The sequence below is a fragment of the Embiotoca jacksoni genome, unplaced genomic scaffold (genome assembly GCF_022577435.1).
Source record: "Embiotoca jacksoni isolate LCO1_2020_lvr unplaced genomic scaffold, fEmbJac1.0.p SCAF_15, whole genome shotgun sequence".
Lineage (NCBI taxonomy): Eukaryota > Metazoa > Chordata > Actinopteri > Embiotocidae > Embiotoca > Embiotoca jacksoni.
In genome coordinates, this window is record NW_027185285.1 from 11,145,723 (window position 1) to 11,167,516 (window position 21,794).

At 39.5% G+C, this 21,794-nt stretch overlaps 1 protein-coding gene across 1 annotated transcript; it reads right to left on the reverse strand.

Annotated features, from left to right (window-relative positions):
• Positions 1 to 1,876: 1,876 nt before the first annotated feature.
• gucy2ca (guanylate cyclase 2Ca) lies at positions 1,877 to 16,820 on the reverse strand. The gene is made up of 27 exons (XM_069149564.1): positions 16,610 to 16,820; positions 14,886 to 14,998; positions 13,991 to 14,058; positions 13,686 to 13,904; positions 13,463 to 13,581; positions 12,586 to 12,685; positions 12,333 to 12,444; positions 12,096 to 12,240; positions 10,646 to 10,731; positions 10,439 to 10,556; positions 10,186 to 10,267; positions 9,855 to 9,948; positions 9,490 to 9,552; positions 9,237 to 9,308; positions 9,024 to 9,128; positions 8,192 to 8,278; positions 7,809 to 7,941; positions 7,531 to 7,668; positions 7,133 to 7,221; positions 6,905 to 6,996; positions 6,489 to 6,647; positions 4,718 to 4,910; positions 4,327 to 4,501; positions 3,639 to 3,737; positions 3,420 to 3,514; positions 3,204 to 3,280; positions 1,877 to 3,023 (listed from the first exon to the last, which is right to left on the reverse strand). Exons 1-27 carry the CDS (start codon positions 16,818 to 16,820, stop codon positions 2,816 to 2,818), a joined length of 3,252 nt encoding a protein of 1,083 aa, XP_069005665.1. The 3' UTR covers positions 1,877 to 2,815.
• Positions 16,821 to 21,794: the final 4,974 nt, after the last annotated feature.

Consider the following 21,794-nt stretch of genomic DNA (forward strand, 5'->3'; position numbering starts at 1 on the left):
AGTTAAGTGATCCATGTTCCAGGTACAGTCCATATATAGGCTATTTGATCAATGAGATTCAATTACAAAGTATGTTGTACTGAATGTGAATATTCATTGATTCAGTTTCTGTTGTTTGTGTTACAGAGGACACAGGGCCAGGACTGGAGCTTCTTCAGAAAACAGTACCGCCTGCCAAATCCCACCCACCGCACTCAGAAAGAAACGGTCAGGCAGTGATGTTTCAGAGGGCATCAGAGGCCTCTTCACCGTGCCATCACCTGCACCTGGGCGCCAAAACAGGCTCAAAATGGGAGGACAGCTTCACCACTTGCAGGGGCCCCGCAAACCATGTTGGACCAGAGGGGGGCGGCGGGCTGCCCGTGTGCAGCACCGTGGTGGAGCACAGGTTCCCACTTCCTGCCACAGAGCTGGGTGGCACTGCGCTAGTTACAACTAAAACTGTGTGAGGCTGTGCGCGTGTGTGCGTTTGTGCGTGTGCAAAGCACATGTATAACTCATGTTGTGGGGACATGTGATTACCAGGCTACATTGCGGGGACTCATGTCCCTTTTGGGGACATGAGGCAAATGTCCTCGTAATGTAAATCACTCGATTTTAGAGTGAAGACTTGGTTTAAAGGTGCACTATGTAAAAATGGAAGTCCCATCTTCTAATATCACTTTGTACGTTAAGGGGCGATAATGAGTCACTGTAGCAATGAGTCTGTCCTCAATCCACCTCTCATGTTGGCTTTTTTTGTTCATTTTTCTTTTCTTTTTTTTATAACAGATTGTTGTAAAGTTCGACTGTAATCATCACATAATTGTTCAACAACAAAAAAATGCCGATTGGTTAAGTCTATAATTTTTGTTTTGACCATAGCAGCAAGAAAACAGCCACAGCAAAACGACATATATACACCATTTTGCAAGTTTGTGGATACAGTTTATGTTGGCATTTGCTTCATTAATAATCCATTATTGAATTGTCCAAACCAAGTCGAGACATCTGGTTTGTTTGCTACGATTACTTTACTTTGGTAGACAGCTAGATGACAAGCTGATTGAGCTTGTCGCATACAGCTGTTCTTACTGACCTCTACTGCGTTTTAACAAACAGCAAAAAGATACCGATACTGTCATTAACATTATACAGAGGTGTATATTGAAGAAATTTAGTCCAGAACTCATCAGCTGGACCAGGCCGCCTGCAGCACACTCTCCTGCACACCCTGAATTACAAGCACACAGAGACAGCCGATAAAGGAACAGACTCCGGTTCAGCCATCATTGTGTTTACGCTTCCCGTCATCCTAACAAGAAGTTAGAATACAAGAGTTCTTCTCCTTCTCATGTTAGACCGAGAGCAGACTGGACGCTGCAACGACTCACTATCGCCTCTTCAGGTATCGGGTGGTATTATGAGACAGTGGTTAGCATGCTAATTACTGCTATGCAATACAATACATGGACATCTTTAACATAACTTCCTTCACATTCTGTTTTTTTTCTTTTTTTTTTTTTTATATATTTTTTTATGTTTTAAACACAAAAAAAAATCCACATTGCACCTTTAAGATCAGGGTTAGTTAATAGTGACAATGGTTAAAGTGAATTTCCAGTAAAATGTCAATTCCATGTAATGTCCTCTAAAGTGATGGAAACACAGCTGTGTTCTTAAGAACTTTTCTTCACTGCATTTATTCTGTACATGTGTGGTAAAAGTTCTTCTTTTCCACCATGTTTTTTAGGTTTTTTTTAAATAATATTAGAATTTTGTATTCCTTTTCTGCTCTGCTTGTAAAAATACATTCATGTATGATAATACCATGTAAATCTGTATTTTGTTTATTGAAAATTGTTGTTTAAAGACAAAACAAAGATACTGCTCTGAATCTTGTGCCATATTTCAAACATTATTTAATACAACAAAAATTATCACAGAAATATTTCCAATGCTCTGAAAACAAAGGCAGCACTGTTGTGGTGTGAACCAGAAATATTCTTGATAAGCGTTGTTTGGATACTGTCTTTGCAGCAGAAAAGGCTATTTACATGGTAAATAAATGTTTCGATCAATGAGTTTCTGCAGGCAACATATAAACATAAACAAATGAGGACTGTTCAGAGTAAAGTAAAGAATACTTTCAATATCTTCCCTCATTATCTGGATTCCTTTTGGAAAAAAATAACCATGTGGTTTCTGAATAGATCTTAAAAGAGAGCACTCTCATACTAAAATCCGTGTAGTTGTAATATGTGATCATTGTCCACCAGGCAAGAGTAGGCAAAGGCTGCCATGTCTGTTCCAAATTATAACATGCATGTGCCATTTAAATATTTGCCATTTTTATTAGAAAATTTTACCAAGAAAAATTCACCCACAACAGTTTCGGGAAAATTTACATTAACTATTTGTGGAATTTACGAATGTCGTTTCCACACAATGAAAGATGAAGATTTCTGGCACGTTTTTTTATCACAACAAAATCCAACAAAAATCTTAATTTATAACTGAATGGGGACTCTTCCTTTTGAAGATCCGTGAGATTAATTGATGTCAAGAAACCTTTTATTTGAGGTGGTCGTGAGGGACCATGTCGGTCAAATAAGTATGAAGAATGGACAGAGGACTGTGACTCTGGGGCAAGACGGTTTATCATAAGATCAAGTGTCACCTTTAACATTCCTGCTTTCTCCACTGCTGCTCCTCCAAAGTCACTCCAACCATGACTGAACAGAGATGTCCCAAAAAAAAAACCAGCAGTGCTGACTCAGACTCAGAAACAGGCTGTGACAAACGTTTGAGTCTCATAAGGAAAGCTCCTCTGTAATCACAAGTAGGTGCTGGGGTTGTCTGTGACAGCCAGGTGGAAGTAGTCAGGTGGGCTGTCACTCTGCAGGCTGCTGTTGGTCTCTTGCCGGCGGACTTTGGTGGACAGGGTCTTCCTCTTTTCCAAACCCTCGCTCTCATCTCCACGCTTCTCCAGACTGGACACGATCATCTCTGCCAGGTCCTGCTGGAGCCGCTGGAAGTTTTCTCTGAGACAGTAACAGTGGGATTATTTTTGGATTATGGTCGGTGCAAAATTGTGTGCATTAAATATGGCAAAGCCCACTCTCATACAGATACACATGCAGAGCAGATTTGTGCACACAGTAAAAAGTTCAGTGTCAGCACATCAACAGTGAATCAGTAAATCTTGATGAGACTTCACTCACGCTGTTGGTGGTATGGGCAGGTTGTATTTTCCTCCAGTCACCCCTGTTAACCAGTATGTCATCTCTTTGCCTTTACCCTGTGGGACAAGACATATGGACACACACACACATGACATATAAGCAGAGACGTCTATCTGTGGAGCTTCCATGATATGTAAATGACTGGAAAGACAAGCATCCATTATTTTTTTAAGTCAATAGCAAAACCCGGCTGACCTTCAGGTATGTCTCTCCTCTTTGTTCATACTCAAACTTGCAGTCTGTCCTCTGTAGGATGTTGATGGTGGACTGGCTCACATGAATTCTCAGAGCTGGAAAGACGACGTAAAAAACCTGCATCAGACTTGAGCCGAGTTTTCTTTAACTCTGAGCAAATTAAAATCAGAAGCTAACCTGCTAATATTGTAAATGTGTTAAAACGTGTGTGTCTCTTACGCAGGCCTGTGGACTCCATGCGTGAGGCCGTGTTGACTGTATCTCCGAAGAGACAGTAGCGAGGCATCTTGTTCCCAACCACTCCTGCTGCACAGGGTCCTGCACACAAATACACACATTTTCGCTCACTTTTTGTATTTTCTCAGTTCTAATACAATTCATTATTTGTTTCAGTTCATGATCATGATCAATCTATGAAAAAGAAAAAGGTTCATGTGGCATATATCAGTCTAATCATATGCTATATATCATTCAGCCACTAGATGTCAGCAGCATTATGAACAACATAGATGTGTAAACATCCAGTTCTCACTGACATGCAATAAGAAATAAGGGAGAATGGTGTGTGGGGAAATCTAATATAAATAATTGTGCTGGAATAAAGAAAACAGATATATTGAGAAGCTGAAACATTAAAAGTAATAATATATTTTAGACTTGTGAAAATATTTCATCAGGGGTTTGGAGGAAAGGGGTTTATTTTGTGTTTCAGTCAGTATATCTACTCTGTTTAGGTATTAATGACTTGTTTTTGTAAATTTGCCTCTTTTATAGCTTGAAATTAAAACTCTCTTGAGGACCATGAATATGTTTTATCTTTTAAAATATGTAAGCGATGCAAATTTTGAGGCACATTTGTAGGTATGACACAAATATGACCAAATTAATCCTTTTGAATATCTGGTACCTGAATGCACACCAATACGGATCCACAGAGGGATCCCTGGCAGGTGCTGCAGCTCAAAAGTCCCTACGAACGCCAGCATGTCCAGAGCCATTTGGGCGATGTCCACTGCATGCCTGTTGCCGTTGCGTTTGGGCAAACCTGATGCAACCATGTACGCATCTCCTATTGTCTCGACCTGAGATACAGTGAAAATACAGATGTAGTAATTATAACATTATCTGCTTTCAGTGAACGATAACCAGCCATGTATGCCAGTAACTCTAAGTTTTAGGTCAATGCTTCAAAAAAACAGTGCCAGGAAAAGAGCAGACGCCACTCTGCTGTGACCTCTTTGAATGACCAGACAAACAGTAGGTCATAAAGGGCCGAGGTTGAACTCAGACTGTCTCACCTTGTAGACATCATGGTGATCAAGAATGCTGTCAAAGTTCTTGTAGATGTCGTTGAGCATGTCGACCACCTCTATGGGGGTGCTGTAGCGGCACAGCGTGGTGAATCCCACGATGTCACTGAAATAGATGGTGACCTCCTCAAACAGCTCCGGCTCCACTCGGCCCGTCTCCTTCAGAGACCGCACCACTGGGCTGAGGAGACACAGGCAGACAGAAATGTCAAGCTAATTAATAGCTTCTCAAAAATACTGTCATTTCCATTTATACTACATGAATATAACATGCACATGCACATGCATGCAGCTTTTGCCAATTCATGAGCTACAATCAATTCAAACTTCTGCTGCATGAGTGCTGACTAAGACCAAATGGAGAGCACACATAACCCCCTTTCTGGAGCCTTTACACTGGTTTCCTGTTTTTGTATTGATTTTAAAGTACTTTTATTAGTTTATGAGGAACTACAGGGGGGTTGCACCAGACGACTTCTCAGAAATGCTTTTGGTTAATGAATGAAGAAGGCTCCTCAGATCCTACAGTTCTTCTCTTTAAACTTTTCCTCAAAACAGAACCAAAACAGCCGTTACGCACCAAGCTGCTGGAACAGCCGTCCGGAGGATCCAAAAAGAGCTGATAATCCAGATTTCTTCAAAACGTAAACTAAAATTTGTATTTATTACTTATACTAATTTACTGTTGTCATCACTATTGTTTTATTGTATGTTGTATTAACATTTTACTGTTGATCATAACATTCACTTTTTTTTTTACTAACCTTTCATGGTTTCGCAATAATCCATTTATTTTATTTTTATTGCTTGACTTTTGATTATTGATTGTTTATTATCTTAAGTACCCGTATTTTATTATCTTCTTATTTAATTTATCTATTTAACTTTTTTGGGGGGGGTTGTTTTTGTGTTCATTAATCTCCTATCCATTTTTAACTTCCTACATATTGTGTATCACTTGTTGAGCATCTTAAGTTACTTTTGATTTGTTTGAAAGGTGCTATATAAATAAAGTTAGATTGACTGATGATGCATGGTGAGAAATTGACAGTAGGCAGGAGGGTGGTGTAGCTTCACTGTATATTCTTGATTAAAAACTCAAATGTTTACTGCTTATTCTTTTCTGTTTCCAAGCTTCATGACGTGTGATAAATATAAAGAAACCATAGATAAACAGAGACAATAAAAAGCTACACACACACGTTTTAAGGTTTTGTTTACAGCTTTTTCTTTGGCCTTAGAGGGCAGAGTAATGAAAACACAACACTATCATCATATTTTCATTACATAAAGTTTATAAACTAAATGTTGCAGCAGGTTGTTGCCTATTTATAAGTCCAGCAGATATGAAGCACCGTTCAGATTCAGAGCTGCGTTTCAAGTAACCTGAGGAATGTAATTCCAAACTTTACTCTCCTTATAGCGCTGTTTTCATATCGACCAGCTACTGAAGGAAACGTCTGGCTCTTAAGCTGCTCAGTGGTCCACAGTGTAAATCTGTCTAGGTTTTTAGAACTTTTTCACCCAAACTGCTGCCCACTGCTGCTAAAACTGCTGCTGACTTCAGGATGTGTGGGGCCATAAAACCAAACTAATGACACAATGTAAAACACTCTGTAGAGCTGAGGTGAAGTGCAGAGATATATGACAACCTTTCACAATATACCAGTTCACCTTAATTCTTTCAAAGATTAAAATAAAAAGTTCAGTGCAGCTTCAAACTTGATTGGCTATAAATCAACAGATGCGGTAAACGTACCCAGGAAGCAGCATAAAGTTGAGGTGATCTGCTCTGTCCCTCTCAGCTTTGTACAAAGAGGTTCTCTCCTCCACCAGACGCTCCAGAGTCCTGGAGTACATCTGCAGACGTCGGATTAGGTTGTCCATGTACGTCTCAGTGGCTTGGTTGTGCAGGTTACTGTGTCAGACAGAAAATGTTTTACATTACAATCACTGTATCGTTTAATGATCTACTCAGCAAGGCTGAGAATAGTACAGAAAGATAATATATCAACAAATGGTCACAAATATGTGGACACCCCTGTCTGAGGCATTAAACTTCACCAAAATCAGAACATACTTTATTCGGATGTCCACCGACTTTATGTTCAGCTATGTGGCATGTTAAAGAAACCATTAGAAGTCATTCGAAAGCAATGCGTGGTGTTGACGTACCTGAAAATTTTTCCCAGTGTTAACTCTATCCTCTTAAAATCTAGCCTTCGTTCCGGGTCTTCATCCCAGCAGGTCTTTATCAGCATGTACAGCTGTACACACCCACACGAGCACAGACACACAAAAAGAAAAAAAGAGCAGGAAAACATTTTTCCCATATCATCTAACCAGCTTTATATTACAACATGTAGAAGTGTGATGGTCCTCAGTGTTCGGGGGCTCTTTTACCTCGACCTCTCGGTCTGATATGCCGTCAAAGTTGAGATCCGGTCTGAAGATGCGGTTCTCACTGGGGTACTGCACTCTGTAGATCTTCTCTGCAGGATTGCACAACAATCATTTAATCAAGGTATCAAGATAAGTGGGACTTAGCTGAGGACGAACACTCAGTGGTTCCTGTGTAGTTACAAGTGCTCAGCATCAACATCCCATCACACTGTAAACTGTCTTGTCTTGTACTCAGTGTCTTTGGGCTCAAAAACTATCACCTTGTCTTAGCAAAAGTATATTTTAAAATGTCAAAACTGGTTAAGAAAAAGCTTTTATTAATAATACAAAAAAATAAGTGACCAAAGAATACATTTATGGTTAGTTCTGTTGTTTATAACAGTATGATGGTGGATTACCTGAAGTGTTAGAGCAGTACTGTGTATTAAATGGGCTTTGCCTCATAATAATCTCGTGTGCAATGATGGCGTAGCTGTAGACGTCGCCTTTTTGAGACACCCCGTCTTTACGAAGATGCTCCGGGGCCGTCCATACATCTGCAAGAGGAGAGGAGAGGAGAGGAGAGGAGAGGAGAGGAGAGGAGAGGAGAGGAGAGGAGAGGAGAGGAGAGGAGAGGAGAATGATGTGGATTTGGCTCAATAATCAACCTCAGTGATGATATAAACGTCAGCCTCACCTTTGCCTGGCCTCAGGATGGTGTGGCAGCCAAAGTCAGTGATCTTGACCACCATGCGGTTGTCAACTACACAGTTGGTGGACTTGAGGCGACCGTGGACCTCGATGTTACTGGAGTGGAGATACGACATGCCCTGCAGGAGACATACAGCAGTGAGCAAGAGGGTTGTAAAGAGTTGCTATTTGTTGTATCATCATATCCTCCCTGGATGAAGGAAACATAAATACTGGAAGTACTTTAAATAATTTGCTATTAAAAGATGATGAAGTCACTTCGTTTCCATATTTGGTTTTAGAGCATAATAGAAACCACCTAAATGAACAGAGAGAGTGTGAATAGATGACATATTTACAAAAAACATTAGTAATACAAATAAACAATACCTTTGCAATGTCATACATGACTGATATCTTAAACTCCATGTCCATGAAGGTTTCATCTGGGTAGGAGATCCTGTCATTAAGAATGTACTGAAAAGAAAAAAACATAAAGACGTTTTATCACTTTTATTGCTCTGCTACATGGTTGTACTCAGTTAATGGGAGTATAAAACAATCAACTAGTCTGTACGTGAGTGTGAGACGACGTGTATTAACACACGCACTATTAGTGTTCTTTAATCTGTGTCCATTACTTATCAGTAAAGTCGTTGTGAGCAGTACAGAAAAGAGGCCACTGAGCTGTCGTAAACAACATGTTTGTCAGGTAACACAAAGTGAAGTCAAATCAACAGGGTCGTTGTTGCACTCCGTGTGTGCAGATGACAGTCAACATGTTACTTTTTAACAAATACACAAATGTAAAAATGCATTACAATCAGTAAAAATATTTAAAACCGGTACAGAATAACAACAAAATAAAAGGCAAGACATGTATAGATGAATTTCAGATAGCCAGGATTTAAAATAGTTCATGACCAAAAGATAATTTGACTGGAAACTAGTTAAAGTTGTGCAACTCTCCACATTTGGAATTTTAATAATAGAAGTTTAATTTTTCAAAAAGGTCCTCCTTCACAGAATTTACAAACATATCAAATGAACCTGTCACTAAAAGTGTTTTTGAAATTGTCTACACACTAACAGACAAACATAAGGGTAGAAAATAATACAAAATAAAATATCCCGACCAATAAGGTGAACTGGCAGCAGCAGGACCTGATATACAGGGAAAGTGTAAAACAGTGAGACTGTACGAGTGATGGTCTGTCCTTACCCTGAGGGAGCCCCTCTGACACAGCTCGAACACCCCAAACACGCTGTACTCAAACTTCACCGTGCCGTAAAACTTGGTCAGGTTGTAGTAATCGATGTGCAGCAGCTGCAACGGGAAGACGTGGAGGAGAGGAGGAAATAACAGGGAGGCTTCGTCATGTGTTTTCATTCATATTATTAACATGAACCGAGATAAAACACGGCGGTGTCTTACAGTGTTCAGCTCAATTCTCTGGTCCTCGGTGAAGTCTCCATCAGCGTGTTTCAGCTCTTTCAAGATCACAGGCTGGAGAATACAGAGAAAAAAGACACAAAGTGAAAATCATCCTCTTTTGATACACTAAATAACCAAATTTGACACAAAGGTGTAATAGGATAAAATTGTGACATAAAAGATACTATATGAGTGTTGACAGACATGAATGTAAACTGTATCTTGACTGGTTTGGAAGTTGGAAATTTGGTACCTTCTTATCGTAGCGGCCTCGATGAGAGAAGTATGTACTGTCCTTCCTCTTATCATCATCAATCTGTTACACACACACACACACACAAATTTTGAAATAGGTAGACCAAACCCCATATTTAGCTAATAACTAATGTTAACTAGTGTTAACATTAAATTAATGCTAATTAATAGACTTAATCTGAAACTCTCATTGTATATAGTTTCATGTGGCCTTTTCTTATTTAATCTTTTTACCTCATCTGATTCAACATGGTCTCTGATATCATGCTCAGCTTATCTCATTTCATCTTTTCTTGTAAAACTCCTTTATCAGCTGACTGATACAATTTGGGAGTTACAATCAGGATTGATGAGAGTGTTTACCTTCAGAGAGACCTCCTTCTCATCCAGAGGATTAATCAAGTGCGGCTCGATGTGCGACCACTTCTTCTGTGTAAGACGCTCTTTCCTGTTCTGCCTAACAGTATTCACACACACACACAGTATATATACATACATACATGATGAGTACAGGAGACATATATGGATTCATTCTCTGGATTCAGATGTAATCAACATAACAGCTTTGTAAGATACAAATTTGGAGGGACAGCGGCTGCTCAATCAGTTTCCTGAGCTTCGGTTAAAACCACAGTTTGTTAAAATTGTACATGCAGCACTTGTAATACAGCTGTGAAACAGTTTTGCTGTTTACCTGTAGAAGATGAGGGCGATGGCTGTCACAACCACAATGCTGAGACTCAGAACAATCACAATCACATTCTCCGTATTTAAGCCTGGAAGCACACACGCAATAGAAGAAACACAAAACAATTTAGAGCTTGACCTAAAATAAAGACCATGAAATGATGCTGTATTTCTAGTCTTAATGATGCTTTCCTGGGTTTAACTCTCAGACTTGAGATAAGGACCCGACATGTGGTTGTTTGAGATTTAGTGTGAATTACCTTCTTGATTGTACGGCTTATCTCGAGGCAGGCGACCTTCTTTCCAAGGCAGCGCAGGGTACATGTCCTTTATTATGGTTTTATTTTGTGATGTATCGTGTATGAGCAGAATTTCGTACTGGAGAGAGAGAGAAGCAAAGTACTGAAAACAGCTGTTCCCCTTTATACTGGCTGTGATGTTAACTGTTAAATGGACAGTAGTCTCACCTTTTTCGTGACGGTTGATGTGTAAATCATAGAGAAGTTAACATCTCTGTCACCATACTCATCCAGCACATAGCGTCCTCCCATACCTGCATGCAGCAAACACACACGCACCCATAAATATAAACAGACAATAAAACATATCAATCATATACATTTTATAATATATTATAATATAATAATATTGAAATAAAAACAATCTAAGTATTAAAATTGGAGGAGCTACAAATGAGTCCAACAAGTTATAAAAAAAAAATTATGATTTCCTCAAACCAGTCACTTAAATTTGACCCTTATTTGACATAAGTAACAACAAATAAGAGTGCAATTAATATTTACTCTAATTATCAATTATTTTCTGGTTGTTTTATTAAATAAAGTTATAATTAATTGTAGAAATGAGAAAATGCCCATCACAGTTAGCCTTCCAAAAGTCCAAGGCTTCTTATGCCTAACAAGCAGTCGAAAAGCCAAAGATATTATAAGACAAGGAAATGCAGCAAACTGTCTCATTTGAGAAAAATCTGTTATTAAAAAACTTGCCAAATCAACAGATTAATAGACTATTCTCTAAAATGCAGCAGTAGATCAAATATAACGCACATCATTATTTTATACTATTGTAAATGGGAGCAGGGAGCACTCTGGAAGCCTCTGTGGTGCCTTCAAGAACACTTAACACAAAGGATTTGAGAGTTATCTCTGAAACCAGAAAAGTTGTGAGAAAAACAAACCCTGAAAACAAACAATAAGTGATCCTGGTTGAAAATTAAACCAGGATCACTCATTGCTTGTTTTCAGACCGGCACCCTTTCATGCTCACGAGGGCAACAGAAGCAGAGTTTCCGAGTTTGGAGCTTCCTTGTTCACAGCTATAGAAGAAGTTTAAAATCAGATCATGTCTGTATTATGAGACAACTATAAAACAAACAATAAAACAAAGGTACAGTAAATGTTCAGTGTGATGTGACTCTCTGAGTGGATTTTTATATACCACTCAACAGAGCAGGAGTCAATATTTACTTGGGGAATGGAAAAGCAATGAAACATCATATATTATGATTTCCAAATGATTTATAGTTCTCTCGATGCATTTGAGATTTATATTTGTTGTAATATAGAATATGAAACCTCCTAAAAGCTAACAGTCTCTACCAACAACTCTGAATGACTATAAATATTAATGTTTTAATGACCTGTGGCCCCTGACGTGTTTCTCTGCTGCCATTAAGTACTTATCTAAAATGCTGATCTTACCCGCTGGAGAGTAAAAGAGCTCTCCTTGCTTTATTTTGTTTGCGTGCTCTGTCATTACAGCCTCACCTATAAAAGCTGTGTCCTCTTCACCTCTATACCCCATGATCCCTGAGTTTGGTTAGTGTTTACTGACATCCTCCTGCATTCCTCTTCCCACTGTGTTGCTAACCAAAGAGTTACCACCGATCATACGCACCATCAAAGGAGACATTTCCGAACGGGTTGTCCCTCAGCGGCACATCATCGGATCCCTTGTTATGTCTCTTGCTGAGCATCCTCTCTCTGAGCACTTTGCCAAACAGCAGAGTCCCGTCATGATATCCAGCTACATAGTCATTTATCTAACCATTAGATTGAACAAAAGAGAAAAAGACTTTAACACTCGTGTAGTTTTCCTACACAGCCGTGTTTGGATGTTTGAGGCGCAGCTCACCGGGTCTTTGTGTGTAGAGTTAAATCCATTGGTGTAGTTCCTCTGTGGCAGAGTGATCACCAGGACGTCCTCCATACCCACACTGGATGTTGTGTTGATATAATAGTCAGGACTAGACGAAGGGAAAGGAGATCACTTTAAATGTCACACATCTCTAGTGGTTGTTATATTTTCTGCTGTTTTGACTGACACTGAGTGGAAGCTTCATGGTGAAAGTGTGTGAACAAAATTATAAAATCCTGGCCATACTTACTTGTAAACATCAAGGAGAATAAACATGATGTCCTGGTGAATGCGGCTCGCCTTCTGCTTTATTGAAATAACGTCATCAATGCTCCCACATAAAATGAAAACTGAAAGAAATAAATTATACAGTAAAGGAAGGGACGATGTTTGAGCTGTTCTGTATATTTATAACAACTTTTTTCGGCCAGTGGATGCAGTATGTCAGTGTCACAATGCACGTGTGGTACAGATGGACTTTCAGTCAACACCAATGACAATATCATTACAAGAGCTCTTATCTCACAACAAAAAAGTGATGCACAAAAAATTTGGAAGGCGCTAAGAGACAAATGTACGGCCATGCCAGTGGGTTAATGGGCATTGAACTCAAAGTATAGTGGAATATTATTAATACGTGGTCATTTACTAATGACCAAAAATCACTGGATCACCAAAGTTATTACAATTCATCCTGAGGGGTTCCTAAATGTCTGCACCAATTTTTTTTTTTTGCCAATCCATTATAGTTCTTGTGAAATTTAATTCAAATGTAAGATCAGGAGAACTCTGAAGCAATTTGACAATATAACCTTGGAACCATGAATGACAGTACAACATTTTGTTTTCCGATCCATCCAGTGGGTGTTGAGTTATTTCTTGTTATAAACTTTGACCTGCTGGTAGTTCAACAGGTTAAGGATTCATCCAATGGAGACTCTAAATGTCTGAACAAAATTCCATGGCAATCTGTCAAATAGTTATTGAGCTATTTCACTCTGGACCAAAGTGACCGACCTCCAAATTGACAACTTTATCTCTAGAGACATAACTAAAAACACTTGTGTTTCTGATTTATTGATAAATTGTAAGGCCAGTGTCCAAAAAAAAGCAAGAAAAATACCCACTGTTGCTGTGTCTTTTTTTATCAGTGAGGGCCCTGATCAGCTCGTCTTCTCCACGCAGCATCTCTCTTTTTGTGTTTGTGGCGAAGTTGGCAGAGGGTGCTTCCATTCCGTTGATGTACCTGTGGCAAACGCAAGGAGATCAAACAGCAAGGTGTCAAATGCTGGAGCGCACAGTGAAGCTACAGAGATTACTCAGGTTCATTTGTGCTTGCGCTTGGCTCACCAGGAGCAGTCCTCAGTTATATTGGTGGACTTCTTGTAGACATAGACCTGCTGCCAAGGATCCTTAAATAGCAGAGTTTCATTCAAAAAGTTGGAGAAGAACAGAGAGACCTTCCGCGCTGGGGGCAGGATTCGGGTCAGTTTGCGCTTGTAGTCGCACGAGATGCCGAAGCTCCCAGCGGAGATGATGGGGATGCTCAGGCTCAGGCCAATTTCTTCACTGAGGCAGATGACAGGATGAAAATTCACAACCTGGCAAATTGTTAAGTTATATTTGATTGAATAAAAAGGTGGAGTCATACTTACTCCACTAGCTGGAAGGTGGCGTAAGTGCAGGAAGGCCCCAGCATGACGCATCCAATTTCACCATTATTCTGCAGAAAGTTACAGTAAAAGCAGTTGCATTGTCAACACACAGGCGTTAATAAGTGCATCATCCGGTGTGTGAAATAATAACACGACCACAGTCCCTCACAATAATAATATTTCAGTTGACGATTAATTGCGATTAAGAATTTAATTGCCTTTTTCTGTTAATTTTGCTGCAAATCCAACAAATCACCTCCAAGTTATTGAGCTCTCCTTTTTCATCTGGCTTTAAACCAAAATGTTCCCACAGCAGCAATGTGCTGTTTGACTTTGCAACTAAATCATTGATGATCATGTTGATAGATGCTCATTAAAATACAGTCAGTTAAAAGAAGAAATAAACAAGTGTTGGCACTAATTCTCCACCACCTGCAGTGGTGATACTGGTGATCACAGCAAAACTGACTTTTATCATTGATGTTTTAGATAACTGTAATTTTTTTCCACACTTGAAAGAGTTTGGATATTTAAGTGTACCATGACAGGCATCTTGACATGGAGCAATAGATATGTCACTGTACCAGCTAAAAGGTTATCTTGGGATAATAAAACTCATACCAGAAAAAGGGAACTTATAAATGTTGTACAACCATCCACACAATCACAGAAATCCCTCAGATCTTATAACTATTCAGCTCAAAAAAGGTTTTACATCAAGACTTAATGGCTTTCAGAGAAATATAGCAGGTTCTCTTGGAGACATCTCTAAACCTGTCAGTGACTCTTCACTTCAAGTATTTTCTCCTCATCAGCCTTAATTAATGTCACCTTCATGTGCGCACTAAAAGAAACACTGTGATCTTCCTCCTCTTATGTATTTGACCGTACTCACATGCAGCTTCTTGAGTATGGCCACCCCCTCACAGGTGCTGCTCCCACAGCCCTGCCTGTTGTACACGGTGGTGTTGAAGCCGTTGTAGTTGGCCGTCAAAGTGAAATTTAAATCTGGACCATGGAAAAAAGATAAGAGTATGGTTATCAGGATTAGATAAGACTGACCCTATCACTAGCTAATGAACAATGTGTCTTTAATTTCTCCCTCAATGTCAATGATTTAATTTCCATCAGCAGCAAGAAAATTATTGAACATTACAACAAGCTTCATTTGATAGTAAGGCAACTCTGACAAAATGATGTCGATGGATCAAAAGTGAGTGTTTATGCTGCTTTAACTGAAAAGTAATTTAAACTTTTCCTTACAAAATAATTCTCTGCTAAGACATGAAATAACATGCATTTTTGATTGTTAAGGGACACTTTTATTTCCAAAAATGGATATAAAGAAAATTAGTAAACCATAAAGGTGTCCCAACATATCTAAAGGAGTATTAAGGTGATTATTGTATGGCAGAATGACTGAATGAACCGTTGGTTTATGTTGTATTTAGCTTCTTTGAGTACACACCTCTGAATACAACAAAACCTTCATTATACTTCAGCAAGATAGATTCCCACAATATAATCCAAACTTAGTAAATTAATTTTGAATTTAAAAAAAAAAGCTTTTATGCTGCCTCAGCGGGATATAGATGAGTTTCATCTCTGCAAATATGCAAATAAGATTAGATGTCTTATTTCTATGTGTATCAAAGACAATTTTTTTTTTCTACCAGCAACCACTACGTGGTTTTGTCCATGGCTCGCAGTCTGGACTGTACCTAATTCAAATAGAGTTATTTCCAGCATTAGAATATGATATTTATCCAAGTGTGTTAATTCACTCATGACTTGGAAAAACAGTCTTGTGTCAGGTTCTAGTAGTGGCTGCTTGTGTTAAGACTACATACGCCAATTGACATGCTAGAGGGTTTCTTTTGTTTTGTTAAGTACATCAAGAGTTTTGTAGAAAAATGTATCGATGTTATTGAAAAAAGTATAGCTTTGGATTTGACCATAATCAGGTCCAATATCAGCGCTAGCAGTGGTTTATTTGAAAGGATATTCAACCTATTGCTTCGGCTCAGTATCTTGTTCACAATATTCTAGAAACACCTAAAACACTCCTGACAGCTGCATGTCTTTAATTGGAAACTTAAAATTAAAAGCCTGGCAAAAAAAAAAGCATGGTATGAATGAGTTCATTGCAGTTAGAAATGGTATTTCATCCCTGTGTTGAAAAAGCATCATCCAGCACAAAGAGAAAAGGAAGCTCTGAATAAGTCTTGAATCCAGAAGAAATCAGATCCTCTACAAATAGGTTAACAGATTTGGTGCCAATTCTGATTTTAAAATGATATTTTAAAAATACATTTTAATATTTCATTTACACAGCAGCTCAACACGATTCACAATAACTAGCTATTGCAATCATTACCAGCGGTCTTGACTTTTTAGTTCTCTGTCTAACGGTGTCTAGCAGACGGTACTTGATTTCCAGCTTGTCTTATAAAATTTATATTTGGCTCTTGGATTGAATCAAAAGTTCTTCATTCATTTGTTCTGAATTTTGTCATTTTGCTGGTTTACACTAGCCATTTTCACTGGCTAGTGTAAACCAGTTTATTTGTGTCACATTGCTATTATCTGTAGGGTCCATACAGAACTTTTAATCCATACCATGGTACTCGTTCTCCCTCTTGTCCTTTTCAATAGCTTCTTTCACGGCCGCCTGCACAAACGGTCGACTCCATTTATAATTGTTGTCCTCCAGCAGTACAACGTTCATGGTGTATTTATGGTTTGATGACAAACACTCATCCAGCATCTTGTTGGCGACCACCGCCATTATCAGCACTCCCAGGTACGGTAAACTGTGCGATCTGTACATCTTGATCCTTGACACTTTCCTTTTCCTCTCAGAGTTCTGCGTCTTCTCCGCAGTTTCTACATGTCAACGGATCAACAGATAAACGGCTGAAAGCAGGTTTTTACATTTGTCCACCGGTGCAGATCCTCTCCAAAGATGACAGAAATCCAAAAAGAGAAGTGAGCAGGGCTCTTCAGAGACTAAGCGGAAGTCACACTGTGTCTTGAGTCACTGTCCAGCATCCAGGTAAGAGAACAAAACAAACCTCAGTGTAAAATCTGGCCCACTAAAACTTTTTGTAAAGAAAATTAGGGTTGAAGACAAAAAAATAGAAATCTTCACACCACTTCTTCCTCTACTTAAAACTTGAGATCCTCCACCTTGGTACAGGCTGGTCTACCTGTCTTCTATGTGTTAATGAACAACTGTCCAGTGACAGACAAAGGGAGGGCGGGGCAGGAAAAAACTCCCATACTCCATCTGGACTTATACCTCAATAAGAAACCTACAGCGCTCATAATTCATGCTCTTTGTAAATACAAAGTTTAGACCTGCCTCCGCATCACAGTCTGAATAACTTCTAAGTTTATTCCTATATCGCCTCCATTTCAGCACTATAGAAGTGTGAGAATAAAACAGTATTTTTGCAGGCTATTTATGTAACAATAGCACATTAAATCTCCTCATGACTTGTAGATTGAAAACAAAACATTCCCATCCACAGTGGAACCAGTGCAACTCATATTTAGCCTTTTTCTAACACATTGTGGTGTGATTGTTCTTTCTGTGCTGAGGCGGGGGAAGGTTTGCATGAGGAGAGGTGCAAAGGTCGCTGGGGGCCATAAAAAAGAAGGCTTGTGTGGAGCTGATAAATATTGCCAGCTATAAAAGCAGGGTGGATTAAACCTATAAAAATCTTGGCTAAACTGCTCGTAAACCAGCGTCCGCTCTTTTTTACATACCCAGCTTTAATCCCCACAATCCAACACTAAACTCCCATCAATGGTTGGGGTGTCAGGGGCCACTGAAGTTGCTGTTCAAGGCATCAAAATACTGCATTTCTGACATCTTGAAAATTTGACGTGCCTTTAAAAATTCCTTTGAGTTAAAACAGTGTGTATTCAAAAAACAAAGCTTAAACACCCCCGTAGTGTTTACAACCACATTAGGAATGTCATTACAACCTGATTAAGTCACTACTCCCATTATTATCACAATTGTCACATAAACACCTGTTTTATCACGGCTGCATTAAGGTCATGATCAGTGATCCTATTCTGATTATGGCTTTCCAGATTTTCCTTTCTATAAACAATCAGCAAATAATTGATCCCTCTAACGAGTCCTGTCTGTGCATCAGAACCAGGTATGTTTTACCTTTCTGAAAAAAAAACTATAATAGGGTACATTATGTGTTAAGTTCCTTACATGGACAACGGTCAACCACAAAAGTCAAACCACTGATAAAAACCAATGTTAAAGTGCATAACATTGTCTTGTGAAAAATGGCACCTGTCAATGGGAGGGATATTTTAGGCAGAAAGGGAAAAGTCAACTCCTGACGTTGATGTGAAGCAGGAATGATGAGCTGAGTAAGGACTGAGGGACTTTGACAGGAATTGTTGTAATGGCTAGATGACAGGGTCTGGGTCTCTAAAACAGCAGGTCTTGTGGGGTGTTCCTGGTGCAGAGGTTAGTAAATACCAAAAGTCATCCAAGAAAGGACAACCGGTGCACCAGTGACAGGGTCATATTTGCTCATGGCTCACTGAAGCGCGAGGCGCAACGGCTGGCTCAGAAGAACAAACTGCTGAATACCTGCTGGCCCTGATAGAAATCTGTCAGAATCATAGACTTGCTTTCTATAATGTCACATATTTATCAGAAAAATGTGTCATCTCTATAAAAGCTTTGATCACTCAGCTGTTTTCTTTCCTTCAATAAAGTCACAATTGCCGCCAAAGCCCACTATGTTATTATGTAGAGCATTTCCATCTCACAAAACAAACAAGCAAACATACACGGGGTCATGCTCGTCGTTTCCAAATGTACATCACACGGCTTCCCATCCGGCCGCCACCTCACAGGGTCATAAACATCCTTAAACAAACACAGACGTGACGTTGTAATAGCACGGTTGGTTCGGGGCACACTGACATTTAGTCCCATTACATGTACGTGTGAAGAGACTTTGGAGCTGTCTCTCCCTGGCACTTTATCAGGCAGAGGAAATGGTAAAGGGTTAAAGGGAACAAGATCCTGGATGTTTAATAGCAAGCGAACACTGTTAACAGTGGCTGTTATTGTTAGTCTGAGAAAAAGGCTCCAAAGCACTTTCCCTTTAGCATGAAGGTAGATAAGAAGGCTGTTTTAATGGAGGCCTCAACTCCACTCACAGATTACCCAGACGGGTGGCTGAGTATGTAGGCCACACACACATGCACTAGTTTCCACAGATACTAAGGGCCTTATTTTTGGTCTAGGTACAAATCAAGGCGCATATGCCCTGAGTTATTTCTCAGCGCCAAAGATAGTCCAGCAGTCTACAATGCCGAGCTGGAAACGACCTCATGAAGACACCGGTTCGAGCCCCGCTCAGGTATTACACAAGGTTCATGATTTACCTGCCGAGGCATCACACAAGGTTCATGGTAATAAACCAAAAGAGACTTTTATTTTCATTGTGCACTGGTTAGAGCAGTTGCCTCAGTGAGAAGTAACTTGAGGCATGCATGTCAGTTCAGAAAAAGGTCATACTCCAAAAAGTGATAAAAAAAAAAAGTAATCCAAAATATCCAAAGAAAAGTCCAAAATACGATACAAAAAAGTCATACATGTATACATGCATGTCGTCCAAAAACTGACCCAAAGTTCATTTTTGTATAGAGTATATATTATAGAGCATAGAGTATAGAGTATAGAGTATATAGTATAGCCGGGGCGATGCAGCTAAGTTTGATGTTTCGCCGAGACACAGGAAGTTGATGTTTAAGGTCAAACGATGCTCCAAACCTCACGAAACTTTGCACATGCGTCAGGCACTAACCTTGTTGAAGATGTGAAGAAAAAAGGCTTTTTAAAAATAAAAGAAGAATAAATAACAAGATCAAGAAAAAAAAGTAAACTGCAAGCGGGAATATGATGACCTTCGCATGCTGCATGTCGGGGATCCGGCGGCCCCGACCCGCCGGATCCCCAACGTGCAGCGCGCGAGGGCCCGCATATCACTGGTTTCAGTTTTAATTACTCCTTGTTTCTATACGTTTTTAAAGAAAGTAAATTAATGAAACTAAATTATTAAATCAAATAAACAAATCAATAAAACTATTTGTAGCTGGGTTTTTTTTAAAGATTTAAATCTTTAATATGTGTTTGGAGTAAAATGACAAATTAGGGAAGTCAGAAAGTATTAAGAGACGGACTAACACATGTTGGTCTTTTCATGGGATTTGTTGACAGTAACAAAAAGACAAATGCTTCTCCTATCCTTAAAACAAAGGTTAAAGCTATAAGACCTTGTCTACTCAGGTTGGAGAAAACATGGCGATTTGGGTCAACGTCAGATAAAGAGGTATATTAAAAATTTCAGAAGCTAAAGATTAGTCTGTTTATGATTAGTCAATAATTGCCCTCTGCTTCCTTCCTCATACAATTTGACCGTGTTGATTGGAAGCTTACAAATAAATCAGGGGAATTAATTACTGACTGAATCTGGTGATATTCAACATTTTGAAAGTCAGACGAAAAGTCAAAACATGAACTAACCTACAACTGTCAACATACGTGACGCACCAAACTAAAATGGGTGACACTGCTTGGTGTTCTGACATTATCACTTATTTTGAAATTCCGGTCCATGCAGTGGATTTACAGTGGGTACGGAAAGTATTCAGACCCCTTTAAATTTTTCACTCTTTGTTTCATTGCAGCCATTTGCTAAAATCAAAAAAGTTCATTTTATTTCTCATTAATGTACACTCAGCACCCCATCTTGACAGAAAAAAACAGAAATGTAGAAATTTGTGCAAATTTATTAAAAAAGAAAAACTGAATATCACATGATCATAAGTATTCAGACCCTTTGCTGTGACACTCATATTTAACTCACATGCTGTCCATTTCTTCTGATACTCCTTGAGATGGTTCTACTCCTTCATTGGAGTCCAGCTGTGTTTAATTAAACTGATTGGACTTGATTAGGAAAGGCACACACCTGTCTATATAAGACCTTACAGCTCACAGTGCATGTCAGAGCAAATGAGAATCATGAGGTTGAAGGAACTGTTCAAGGAGCTCAGAGACAGAATTGTGGCAAGGCACAGATCTGGCCAAGGTTACAAAATAATTTCTGCAGCACTCAAGGTTCCTAAGAGCACAGTGGCCTCCATAATCCTTAAATGGAAGAAGTTTGGGACGACCAGAACTCTTCCTAGACCTGGCCGTCCAGCCAAACTGAGCAATTGTGGGAGAAGAGCCTTGGTGAGAGAGGTAAAGAAGAACCCAAAGATCACTGTGGCTGAGCTCCAGAGATGCAGTGGGGAGATGGGAGAAAGTTCCACAAAGTCAACTATCACTGCAGCCCTCCACCAGTCTGGGCTTTATGGCAGAGTGGCCCGACGGAAGCCTCTCCTCAGTGCAAGACATATGAAAGCCCGCATAGAGTTTGCCAAAAAACACATGAAGGACTCCCAGACTATGAGAAATAAGATTCTCTGGTCTGATGAGACCAAGATTGAACTTTTTGGCGTTAATTCTAAGCGATATGTGTGGAGAAAACCAGGCACTGCTCATCACCTGCCCAATACAATCCCAACAGTGAAACATGGTGGTGGCAGCATCATGCTATGGGGTTGTTTTTCAGCTGCAGGGACAGGACGACTGGTTGCAATTGAAGGAAAGATGAATGCGGCCAAGTACAGAGATATCCTGGAGAAAACCTCTTCCAGAGTGCTCTGGACCTCAGACTGGGCTGAAGGTTCACCTTCCAACAAAACA